We start from the raw sequence: 12,421 nt of genomic DNA, 5'->3' as shown, positions 1-12,421 counted from the left end.
ATCATGCTTGGTAAAGAAGAATGTCAGTGAAAACGAAGAAGTCCCTTAACGAGATGAATTGACACAGTGGCTGCAGATCTGGGCTCAAACATAGCAATGATTTTGAGAATGGCATAGGACTGATCAATGTTCTGTTTTTTTTTTTTCCATTGGATCACTGTGAGTTGGAACTGACTCGACAGCATCTAACAACAACAATCCATAAGTGTAGTATTTCTCCATACTAATTTAGGTGATATTGTCTTTCAATAAAGGAATAAAATTTTCTTAAGTACCTAATTTTTTTTTTGTTGCTATTGTAAATATTGTCATTTTAACCCTGCATTTTTCTTATTGCTGCTGGCATTCAGAAACAGTTGGTATTTGTATGTTGCTTTGTATGTATATTTGCTCACTTTTCAAAATTCTTATTAATTCTAATTGTTTTTAGAGTTGTAGGTTTTCTGTTGATCATCATATCATCTGTGAATAATGACAACTTTGTGTTTTCCTTTTCAGTGTTTATATTTTTCTTTTATTATACATTTCTTCTTTCTCTTATATTGTACAGTTTTGAATACAAGTGGTAATAGAAGACATCCTTCTTGATTCATTATTAGGAATGACATTTGCTGTATATTGTTGAGCTGTCCTTACCAAAATTGCTAATATGTTTTTTGAAAACATGAATAGATATGAAATGTTGTCAAATGCTAACCTGTTGGTAAATCACTTTTATAAATTTTTCTAGTATTAAAATTACTCTTGCAGTTCTATGATGAGCCCAACTTGGTTAGTGTGTATGATGTGTTGTTATATGCAGCTGGTTTCGTTTGGTATCAAAGTTATGCTAGCTTCATGGATCACATCATAACTCATTCTCCACTCCTGTTCTCTGGACAGCTTGTTACTAGATTGGTATGATTTTTTTTTTTTTTTTTTTTTTTTTTGCTATTTCAGTAGAACTCACTTGTAAATCTACTGAGCCTGGTATTTTTGGGAAATATTTAAACTTAAGTTTTTAAATGTTTAGTTCTGTTTTTCTTTCTTGGTCTAATTTTGCCAAGTTATATTTTTCTATAAATTTGTCCATTTCTTGTAAGTTTTACTTTTTGATTTGCATTTATAATTTTATTTTCTTTACTAATAACACCTCAAAGTGCAGTTTTAATGTTGTGAAAATGGCATGTGCTTATTGGAAAAAATACCTCAATTTATAGAGTTAAAATTATGCAAAAATCCTATTACCTTTCACGTTTAATCTTGTTATCATTTGGGTGACCATCTTTCTTGCCACCTCTTTACACAGAGCTATATGATTCCTCGGGAGCTCTGGTGGTCCAGTGGTTAAAGCACTCAGCTGTTTACTGTAAGGTCAGCTGTTGGAACCCACCAGCCACTCCTCAGGAAAAGGATATGGCAGTCCGCTTCCATAAAGATTTACAGCCTTGAAAACCATATGGGGCAGTTTTATTCAGTCCTTTAGGGTCCCTATGAGTTGGAATTGATTTGATGGAAATGGGTTTGGTTTGGGTTATATGATACCGTTTTTTTGTTGTTGTTGTTTTTTCCCTAATGATGGAAATTCAATACTTGTTAGTTTTTTTAATTTTGAAAAAGCAAAAAAAATTAGAAGTAAATCACTTGTAATTTTACCTTCTAAAACTTACTGTTAATGTTTTTGAATATTTCCTTCCAGATTTTATTTTAAGGCATACCAATTAAACTTGAATAAAAACAAAATCACTGCTTTTTGTTAACATTATTATTATGATCATTTCTTTATGGCTTTAGTTATTGTTAGAAATTATGGTTTTTAATGTAAAACAGCAGGGAAATGTTTTAATAACTTTATTTGTGCTATTTTAGGTAATGCTGAAGTGAACTTTCATATTTATCACAACGTGGCTCCTATTCAGTAGATATTCTTAAGGAAGTAAAATTTCATTTTTAGTGAACTCCTTTAGCGATCAATTAGCCCTTCAAATGGTGTCTTGTTCTATATAAGGTCGCTCTTCATAGCTGCTGTTCCATGAATCAAGTAGACTTTAGAAGAGGGGATATATCCTAGGCAGAAAGAAGAAAGATAAACAAAACAGTTGAAACTGTATTAGACATTATTTTATGTTTTTATAACCTGTTTGTTCCGTGAAAGATTTCTAGTGGCTTCTAAAAGGAACATTTAAAATGAAATAATCTTTTAAAAATTGAAAATGAAAATAAGGATTAAATAAGAGTAGGAAGTCAAGACTAGGGAAAAGAACAACCCTGATACAGAGATCATAAACTTATCTGTAGATAGTAAGTTTGATTTTCAGATTTGAAGATCTTAGCATGTGAAGGGAGATATGGTTCTTTAATAGAATCTCATGCAAAAGGAGGAAGTATACTAGCTCCTCAGAGGGATTTTTCCTATTTAAGTAAAAATAAGACAAAAAAAAAATCTTAGAACTTTTATATAGGGGACAGTGAGTGTTATGGAATCCTCAACACCATGACAACCAGTGGTGCTGTAACAGATTTTATTTGGCTTTTTCTTACAACATCTTTAACCCTCTTTTTTTTTATACCATTAGAGTCTGTGGGACCCAGTTTTAGTTTTTTAGTTTCTGTTTTGAACAGTTCTAACTATTTGTAAGGATTGTTTTTTTTTCATTACTTTTATTCTTTCTTTGAGACCTTAGAAAGAACAAAAAGGGCCTAAGAAAACAAAACAAAACAAAAGAATGGTACACATTCTGCCTTACAATTAGTCTGTGGGTACATCTGCACCCTTTTATAAGTCCAATAAGTACCTTATGCAGTGAGAGCAGCTACCACTTACCAGTCTCTGGAGGCTTATGTGTTGTGATGATGCTGAACAGTTTCAGGGGAGCCTCCAGAATAAAATGGACTAGGAAGAAAAGCCTGAGGATCCATTTCTGAAAGTCAGCCAACGAAAATTCTATGGATCACAAAGGTGTAATTCCATTATGCCATGGGGTTGCTGTGAGTCGGGGACTGACTTGACGGCAGCTGACAGCAACATAAAAAGAACTGAAAGAGTAAGAAAATGGAAGGATGATGGAATCATGTGTAAGGATGATAAAAAGTGAAATGAATCACTGCGGTTCCTTACTCTTGAGTTTTCTAATTGCATTGCCCAAAAGCATAATCTCTCAAAAAGCTATAACAGAAGTCTGGAGAGACCATCTTTTTAGTCCCCCGCCATAAGAGTTTCATTGACTACTGTTTCGGATTCAGAACTTTTCATTTCCTGCTCATAATAATAAAGAGAAAAAAATTGACAGAGTGACATATTTCCTGGTGATTAAATGAATCAAAAGATGCACGCAAAGAGGCGGCAACTCCCTAGGCTGTTACAATGATGGTAAAATTGATTAGTATAAGCAAAATCTCAGGCTGAGTTTTAGCTGATGATATTCTAGATAAGTTTTTTCAAATTCAGCAATTGATGAGTAAACATTGTATTTCCAAGGATGAAAAGAAAATACGGTATTCTTGTCAGTCATTCCACAGGAAGAACTTCTATTTTGTGACGCGAATTTGGACCATCCTATTTTGCTGAAAGGATATGCACAGTATTTTTTCATGTTCATGTAAAAAAATTTACTTGATACGGTTTGTAATTGTACCAAAGGTGACTGAAAGAAAATAAATGATGTAGGAGTGAAAAAAATTCATTGGGTTGATCATTCTAATTGGTGTTTATGCATCTAAAAATGAAAATATTTTGCAGTTATGGAGCTAAGAATATAGCTGTCTGTTCTTCAACAAAATTATCACCCATCCAAGTTTTTTAAAAGTAATGCATTTTGATAATGCATGAAGAAGTACAAGTGTTAACAATAAGTTAGAATGTATTAGAGATGGATTTTACAAACATTTACAAAATGAATATGTTCCAGTTAGTTGCATTCAAAGAAAGTTGCCCATTTTGAGAATATATACTTTCAAGGTTAGGAAAATATGGAATAAAAACTTGGGTTTGCTATGTTTAAATTCTTATTAAAATTATCTAATGATGCTCTTTTTACTGTCCCTTCATTCTAGTATTTTTCATGAAATGGCATAAAAATATAAAAAAATTTAAAAGAGTCCATTGGATCCAGATAATGACAATTTTTCCTGGTACACTGAGAGTTAAGAAAGGCTGAACGATAAGAAGACAGTTTAATGGAAGCAGTTCACCCAGGTGCTCAGATCATATTATCTGGTAGCAATATTCTGGTGGTCCAGCTTGATCTGGAGAACCTAGAATGAACCTTGTATCACTTTTCTTTTTTGGGTCATTGATAAAGATGCTAGAATAACAGATTGCGACGATACTCTCTGATGAAGGTTCCAGACCTCTGTATTTGCAGGTTGAGGGCCTATTTGTTTGCTTCAGAAACGAGAGAAGCAAGTTGTAGATTGTTGTTATGTGCCGTTGAGTTAGTTCTGAAAAATAGTGACCCTAGCACAACAGAACGGAACACTCCCAGTCCTGCACCATCCTCACAATCATTGTTATGCTTGAACCCAATTTGCAGCCCCTGTGTCAGTCCATCTCATTGAGGGTCTTTTTCTCACTGACCTTGTGCTTAACCAAGCATGATGTCCTTCTTCAGGGACTGGTTCCTTATGATAGCATGTCCAAAGTATGTGAGACGAAGTTTTGCCATCCTTGCTTCTAATGACCATTCTGGTTGTACTTCTTCCGAGACAGATTTGTTCATTCTTCTGGCAGTCCGTGGCATATTCAGTATTCTTTGCCAACACGATAATTTAAAGGCATCAATTCTTCTTTCATCTTCCTTACTCCTTGTCCAGCTTTCACATGCATATGAGGTGATTGATTGAAAACACCATGGCTTGGGTCAGGTGCCCTTTAGTCCTTAAAGTGACATCTTTGCTTTTTAACACTTTAAAGAGGTCTTTTGCAGCAGATTTGCCCAGTGCAGTGTGTCCTTTGGTTTCTTGACTGCTGCTTCCATGGGTGTTGATCGTGGATCTAAGTAAAATGAAATCCTTGACAACTTCAGTCTTTTCTGCGTTTATCATGATGTTGCTTATCGGTCCAGTTGTGAGGATTTTTGTTTTCTTTATGTTGAGGTGTAATCCATACTGAAGACTGTGGTCTTTGATTTTCATCATTAAGTGCTTCAAGTCCTCTTCACTTTCAGTAAGCAAGGTTGTGTCATCTGCATATCACAGGTTGTTAATGTCTTCCTCCACTCCTGACGCTGTGTTCTTCAGATAGTCTGGCTTTTCGGATTATTTGCTCAGCATACAGATTGAATACGTACGGTGAAAACACACAACTGTGACTCACACCTTTCTTGATTTTAAACCACACAGTATCCACTTGTCGTATTCAAATGACTGCCTCTTGGTCTATGTACAGGTTCCTCTTGAGCACAATTAAGTGTTCTGGATTTCCCTTTCTCTCAGTGTTATCCATAATTTGTTATGGTCCACACAGTCAAATCCCTTTGCATAGTCAATAAAGCACAGGTAAACATCATTCTGGTATTTTCTGCTTTCAGCCATGATCCATCTGACATCAGCAATGATATCCCTTGTTCCACGTCCTCTTCTAAATCCAGCTATAATTTCTGACAGTTTAGTCGATGTACTACTGCAACCACTTTTGAAAGAGCTATAGCAAAATTTTACTTGTGTGATATTAATGGTATTGTTGATAATTTCTGCATTCTGTTGGATCACCTTCCTTTGGAGTGGGCACAAATATGGATCTCTTCCAGTTGGTTGGCCAGGTAGCTGTCTTCCAAATTTCTTGGCATAGACAAGTGAGCACTTCCAGCGCTGTATCAGCTTGTTTTAACATCTCAATTGGTATTCTGTCAATTCCTAGAGCCTTGTTTTTCACCAGTGTGTTCAGTGCAGCTTGGACTTCTTCCTTCAGTACCATCAGTTGTTAATCATATGCTGCCTGCTGAAATGGTTGAACGTTGACCAATTCTTTTTGGTACAGTGACTCTGTGTATTCCTTCTGTCTTCTTTTGATGTTTCCAGAGTTGTAGATTAGGGTATAATAAAGCTTTAGAAGTCCTGGAATTACTACTTACTAATATAATGCCAGTATTTGCAGTTGTGTTGTAACCTTTTTGGAGTAAACACATAGTTCAAAGACTCCACTACTTTATTTGGAACAAATTTCTTATATGACAGACTTCATAGTTAAGAACTGACCCTGGAGTGTTTGCTTATCTCTTACACCCTTTAGTGTATATTCTGTAGGTTTTTTTGTTTGCTTTTCTCTTTTCCCTTTTAAAAAGCATGAGTGGTACGTGATTTATGTCATTTCACTAAGCATAGTACTTGACACATACTAAGTACTCCTTTTCATTGATCTAGTGAATTTGTGGATGAAGAAATTGATATGTATTAAATTCCTTATAAAGGTTACTGATTAATGGCAAAAGTTATTAGAATGTGAGGGGATTAAGGCATATGTAAAACACTGAGCTCCATAGAGCTATCCTTAGTCAGTTTTATGTTTAGAATCTTCCTCCTAAATATGGCAGAATACTTTGAAATTATTTTAGGACGGAACTAATACATGTTAAAAAAAATTAATATTCAAATCCATGTCATCACAGATTTTCTTCCAGGATATATTGCTTGCTGTTTACATAGTTTCCCCATACTCTCAGCTTTAAACATTTTGACTCCTGTGCCACCACACACTCCTGGTGTGACCTCCTACCTCAGGGACCCTCTCAGTCGCCTGTGTGGATTGTGTCCCTCTTCTTCATCAATACCTTCCTCCTAGGTGAATACTTCTGGTTTTGTGACTTTAGAAATAAATATATAGGTATCTGTACGCTGATGATTCCCAAATTTATATTTCCAGTCCTGACTCTTCCCTAAACTTTAAACAGGTATCAGTTTATTGAACAGTCCCCCTTGGATGCCTGATTTGCACCTCAAACTTAACATGCCCAAAATAGAAATCTCCATTTCCCTGTACATGCAACCTCACATTCCTGCCTCTTCCCAGCTGCTGTGGATAAAAATCCAGGTGCCACCCTTGCTTTCCCCTTCCTCAGGCCTTACTTTCAGCTCCCTGAGTGTGCTTCCTGTCAGCCCTTCCTCCAAACTATATATCCAGTCTGGCGCTTGGCAACATTTCTACCCTAGCACAAGCCACCGTACTTTACAGAGTCAGTAGTGTGATTTCTTTTTGAAGAGCTGTATTATGTAGTACATCTCTGCTTAAGACACTGCAGTAGCTTCTCACTACAATTAGAAGAATAGCCAGTTTCCTGTAAAGGTCCTCTTGATCTGTGCCTGCCTGCCTCTCTGACATGTTATGTTGGGCCTGCCATTGTCAGCTCCAGGCACATTGGCATTTTGGTATTCATGCCAAGCTCAGTCCTGCCTCTGGGTCTTTGCAGGCTTTTTAGGTAGAGTGACATTTTAACAAAATGTTAGCTCCATTTAGTGAGTTTTTGGGTCACAAATAGCTCTGTAAAAAATGTCCTGGTGATGTACACTGTTATCTTTTTCTCTGAAAATTTCTCTTTTATTTCTCAGTGGTTTTCTTTTGGTGTTAAAACTTTAAATCACTAATGGGACTTAAATGAACAAGATAGAATAGGAAGGATAAAAATTAAGAATGACAAGCTAACAGATTTCACTAAGACTGTGCTGACATGTACATATAACATGTATAGTCTGTTAAGTGAACTCACACACAGACAGGATTATGGCTATGGCTTATGTGGCGCTCTCACCTAAAGAGTCCTCATCTAAACAGAGGTTTAGGGTAAGGAGCGATTGAGCTTTACCTAGTCTTCTGTCTGTCTGGTCCTTTTTCATATGTTCACATAAGTGGTATACGTGTGTTTCCTTTGTAAGAAGAAAATGTAACTGGTGGAAATAAACCCAAAAAAAAAAAAAAAGTAGAGGGGAAAGTATTCATTTCCAAGTTTACAAAGTATTTATGCTTATTAAACTTACGGTTTTTCCCTAATAAAGGGGCACTTTTGATATTTCTCTAATGTTATGGGTGGCTAGACATTACTTTTCTACTCTGTGGGATTTGTTTTTATGAAGTGAGTTGTCTATTTTTAAGGAACATCTGTTAAATTATCCACCCAAAAAACACCAAAACCAAACCCAGTGCTGTTGAGTCGGTGCCGACTCATGGCGACTCTATAGGACAGAATAGAACTGCTCCATAGGGTTTCCAAGGAGCGCCTGGCGGATTTGAACTGTCGACCCTTTGGTTAGCAGCTGTAGTGCTTAACCACTACGCCACCAGGGTTTCCAAATTATCCCCACATATCCTTAAATATTCTGATCAGATCAGTCTCTTTCTTCGTTGTCCTCAGTTTCTCTAAAGTCATTTTACAGCATGTTAGGAAATATACATTTTGTATTTTTTATTTTAACATTTCTGTTAATTGACTATAGGAAAAAGTTACTATTATTTTTATTTGAAAAATAATTTTCCTCAAAGCACTAAATAGCTAATCTTAAAAAAATTAACATTTTAAATTTATGGCTGCCTGAGAATTAAGAAAAGTCCATACATTTTTACCCCAGTATTTGAATTGATTAGTGATTTTCAGAATGAGCCCATTTAGCTAGGTATTAAATAATAATTGGGAGTTGTTGTTAAAGCAAAAATTTATAAAACTATGTGCTTAGCTGTGTGACTCTTGTTATAATGTCCATTTTATTTCTCTGGCCATTTATTTTATGAATGTTCTTCTAGCTCGATAAAGATGACATGGTATACATGGAAGCATATGATAAATTGCTGGAGTCCTGGCTAACTTTGGTCCAAGATGACAAACATTTCCATAAAGGCTTTTTTACACAGCATGCAGTTCAAGTCTTTAATTCCTATATTCAGTGCCATCTAGCTGCTCCAGATGGCACAAGGAATTTGGTGAGTTTTAAGTCAAATGGTAATTAAAAATCTAATCGTAGACTGGTTATACATTGTATAATACTAGAAATTGAGGTTGGGCTTCCTCAGAAAATTTTGTTGAGAGTATTAGACTGAGGGAAGCCCTAGTGGCGTAGTGGTTAAGTGCTACAGCTGCTAACCAAAGGGTCGGCAGTTCAAATCCGCCGGGCGCTCCTTGGAAACTCTAATGGACAGTTCTACTCTGTCCTATAGGGTCACTATGAGTCGGAATCGACTTGATGGCACTGTGTTGCGTGGGTTTATTAGACTGAGCGTAAATATTATCTCCATTGTCTGAATGAGTTCTTTTTATGTGGTATTAGTTGCAGTTACCTTCTTTAAGTTATCGGTTCCTACCTGTGTCTTTATAGTTGTCAGGCAATGTGAATGACTTCGTGTATCGAAAGGACCATGGTTCTTAAAGATGTCAGATCTTCTCAGTGATAGAGGTTAAATTCTCTGGTAGGGGAGGTGGGTTGTGGGTGTGCAGTTAGCTCAGTTTACATATGTGCCTGGCGGGAGTAAATAACGCTCTATTTCCTTCTCTTTTTCTCTCCGCCTTCTTTTCGTAACTAATACGGCTACCAGTGTAGTCATCCCTTGACAACTACATTAGGAGATTGACTATATCCAGCTCTACTTTTTATTTTCAGTGCTGGAAATTATTATACAATGCAATAGAAACTCATGTTTTATTGAGCAAAGTAGTGCAGTTCCTAATTGTTTATTTCTTTAATCTAAATAGACTGCCAATGGTGTGGCCTCTCGTGAGGAAGAAGAAATAAGTGAACTTCAAGAAGATGATCGAGACCAGTTTTCTGACCAACTAGCCAGTGTAGGAATGCTAGGAAGAATTGCTGCAGAACACTGTATACCTCTTCTTACAAGGTACAAACAGTCCAAAGAAACCCCATGGAGAAATATTCTATGTTCACAATTCCCTGGAGAGCACTTAAAGTGTTTAAAGACTTTAAACAGCCCCACCCCATATTCCAGCCCGCTGGAACAAATGGACAGAAACATACTCATGATTGCATTCCTTGGCATATACTTTTGGAGCACAGGCACTACAGGATAGATGACAGAGAGATAATGGAAAACATGGTATGAGAAATGATTTGAGCCTTATAAATAAAACTTGGAATAACCAGTTTTCAAATTCCCGTTGTAAATCTTGATTGTTTGTAAAGCAGTGTTTTAATTCTGTGTCATAAACAATAAATCACAATTGCTACAGTGCTGTGAGAATCTACTTGTGTACTATATTTTTGTATTTTTTTTTTGCTAACAATTTATGTTGTCTAATAAGTGGAGGTTATAAGTTGTTCTGGGTCTTTGATTATTGAATTTTATGAAGCTATTCTTTTTTTCCCCTTTTAGTTTATTAGAAGAAAGAGTAACAAGGCTCCATGGTCAGTTACAACGACACCAGCAGCAATTACTTGCTTCACCTGTTTCAGGCACTGTTGACAACAAAATGCTTGATGATCTGTATGAAGATATCCATTGGCTTATTTTAGTTACAGGTTGGTTGATCGTTCTTTCTTAAAATGTAATTGGCAATTGGGCAGTTTAAACCTAAAAATAAGCTTTGTATGTTAAATATTAAAAACTGTAGTCCATACATAGTAATGGATGAAATTTGGATACAGCTGTTGTCTGTCACAGAGCTACAGATACGTTTTTAAAAAGGATGGCTAGCTTGTATACGGTGTCTTTTGCATACCAAATATTTTATGTGGATCCCATTTATTTCTCATAGTAGCCCACTGAATTAGTGAAATTATTAGGTATTATTATTATTACTATCCTCATTTTATAAATGAAGAAGCTGAGACTTAGCGAGTATAAGAAATTAGCCATGGTCATACTGCTATTAATTTTTGGAGCCAGAATGCATGTTTAGGCAGTCTGACTTTTAGGGTCTTCATTCTTAACCACCATACTCTGAGTGTTTCTGTACTTTAAACATAATCAGTAAAAAAAAAAAGCTCAACTTTTGAAAAAGTAATTCCCGAATATCGACTTTTGATGTAGATAATAGAATTCCTATTTTTTTTTATTAACTTTACAAAATATATTAGAATTATTAAAAGGTAGTAGACTAAAAAACCTACGTGTCATATGGAATTATAAAATTGATGAATAAAACATTTATCCTTTGAATTTTTCTGTATTTTTGAGGATTAATTATCTGAGAAATAGAAAGTTCTTCTAACTCAAACTTGAAATAACAGATTAGCATTTATGATTTACTTTTACATCAATTTATATGATGTATATAAATCAAATAAAACTGAAAACCTTTACAGTGCAATTTGATAAATGTAGATTTGTTAAGTGTTCATTTTTAATTTTTTTTAAACTGAAGGCTACCTCTTAGCTGATGATACTCAGGGAGAGACTCCGCTAATACCTCCAGAAATAATGGAATATTCCATTAAGCATTCATCTGAAGTTGACATTAATACAACACTTCAAATTTTGGGATCTCCAGGAGAAAAGGCTTCTTCCATCCCAGGGTACAACAGAACAGATTCTGTGATTAGGTAATATGAACTCTATAGCTGTGCTCTTGTAATTTATACTGTTTTATAAATTCTGAGTTGATGGGTAGATGACTCAAGTAATAGGCACGTTGTAAATCCGATACATGAAAGAAAATAAAACTTGGAGAAGCCTTGAAATACAAAAGGATTACAAGTACTAAGTATATTTAAGTAGTGCCACTCTAGTGAGAATTGATAGCTATATCCAGTACTGAGAAAAACGTGTGTAAAATTATTCTGAATACAGTGAGACTTTGCATGGTCATTTGATCTGATGTACACTGATGTACTGTGACCATATTCCTTGTCCATGAGAAAGCAGTAGTGATGTATATACAAGCACCGTCAATGATGGAAAAAAGAATTTGAGATTCTTAGAAAACTAGATGAAAGTTAACAAGTATTTATTGTTCATAAAAGCTAAAACTATATTTCAGTACAATCTTAAGGAAAATTATAATTTTTATCTTATATAATAAAAGTACTTTTCCTGCATATGTGAATCTTGACAGTGCTGTCCGGGGAAGTTACAAGACAGCAGTGCCTCAAATGAGAGCATTCACTTAATATTCCTAAATATTAATGGCAAATTTTTCATTAATTCTTAATGATGAAATTAAGAAAGGGTAAATTTGGACTAACTGTGCTCCTAAAAGTAAATCTGAGGGTAGCATTTTAAATTTTAGTATCTTTTAAGTTTAGGTTGTAGGCATAGATGTCAGTAATGATAATAACATTGTTTTTTGCCAATTACAAAATCAGTAACTGTAGCAGGGTGCTTTCCCCTTCATTCTTCTTCTTATATATTTTTTTTAATGCAAAATCGCCTGCATATCATTTAAACCTATGCAATAGAAAATGATTCTTTTAAGTTGAAATATTAAGGTGCTATCAAGGAAATATTTGGGAATTTATTTCCTTTATTGCATTCTCATGTTTGAAGTAAAATATCGAAATGCTCTATTGA

General features: G+C 35.1%; 1 protein-coding gene across 3 annotated transcripts in view; it reads left to right on the top strand.

Moving 5' to 3' along the window:
- Positions 1 to 12,421, top strand: part of XPO4 (exportin 4) — a 193,104-nt gene that overhangs the window by 147,439 nt on the left and 33,244 nt on the right. For all 3 annotated transcript variants that reach the window (XM_049867644.1, XM_049867642.1, XM_049867643.1), the window contains 4 exons: positions 8,708 to 8,884; positions 9,651 to 9,793; positions 10,286 to 10,431; positions 11,277 to 11,454. In XM_049867644.1, coding sequence (XP_049723601.1) covers positions 8,708 to 8,884; positions 9,651 to 9,793; positions 10,286 to 10,431; positions 11,277 to 11,454 — 644 coding nt within the window. The remainder of the gene's footprint in view (positions 1 to 8,707; positions 8,885 to 9,650; positions 9,794 to 10,285; positions 10,432 to 11,276; positions 11,455 to 12,421) is intronic.

Source organism: Elephas maximus, chromosome 23, assembly GCF_024166365.1.
Source record: "Elephas maximus indicus isolate mEleMax1 chromosome 23, mEleMax1 primary haplotype, whole genome shotgun sequence".
Classification (NCBI taxonomy): Eukaryota; Metazoa; Chordata; class Mammalia; order Proboscidea; family Elephantidae; genus Elephas; species Elephas maximus.
Note: the sequence above shows the minus strand (reverse complement) of the source record. Positions and strands in the feature narration are given on the sequence as shown.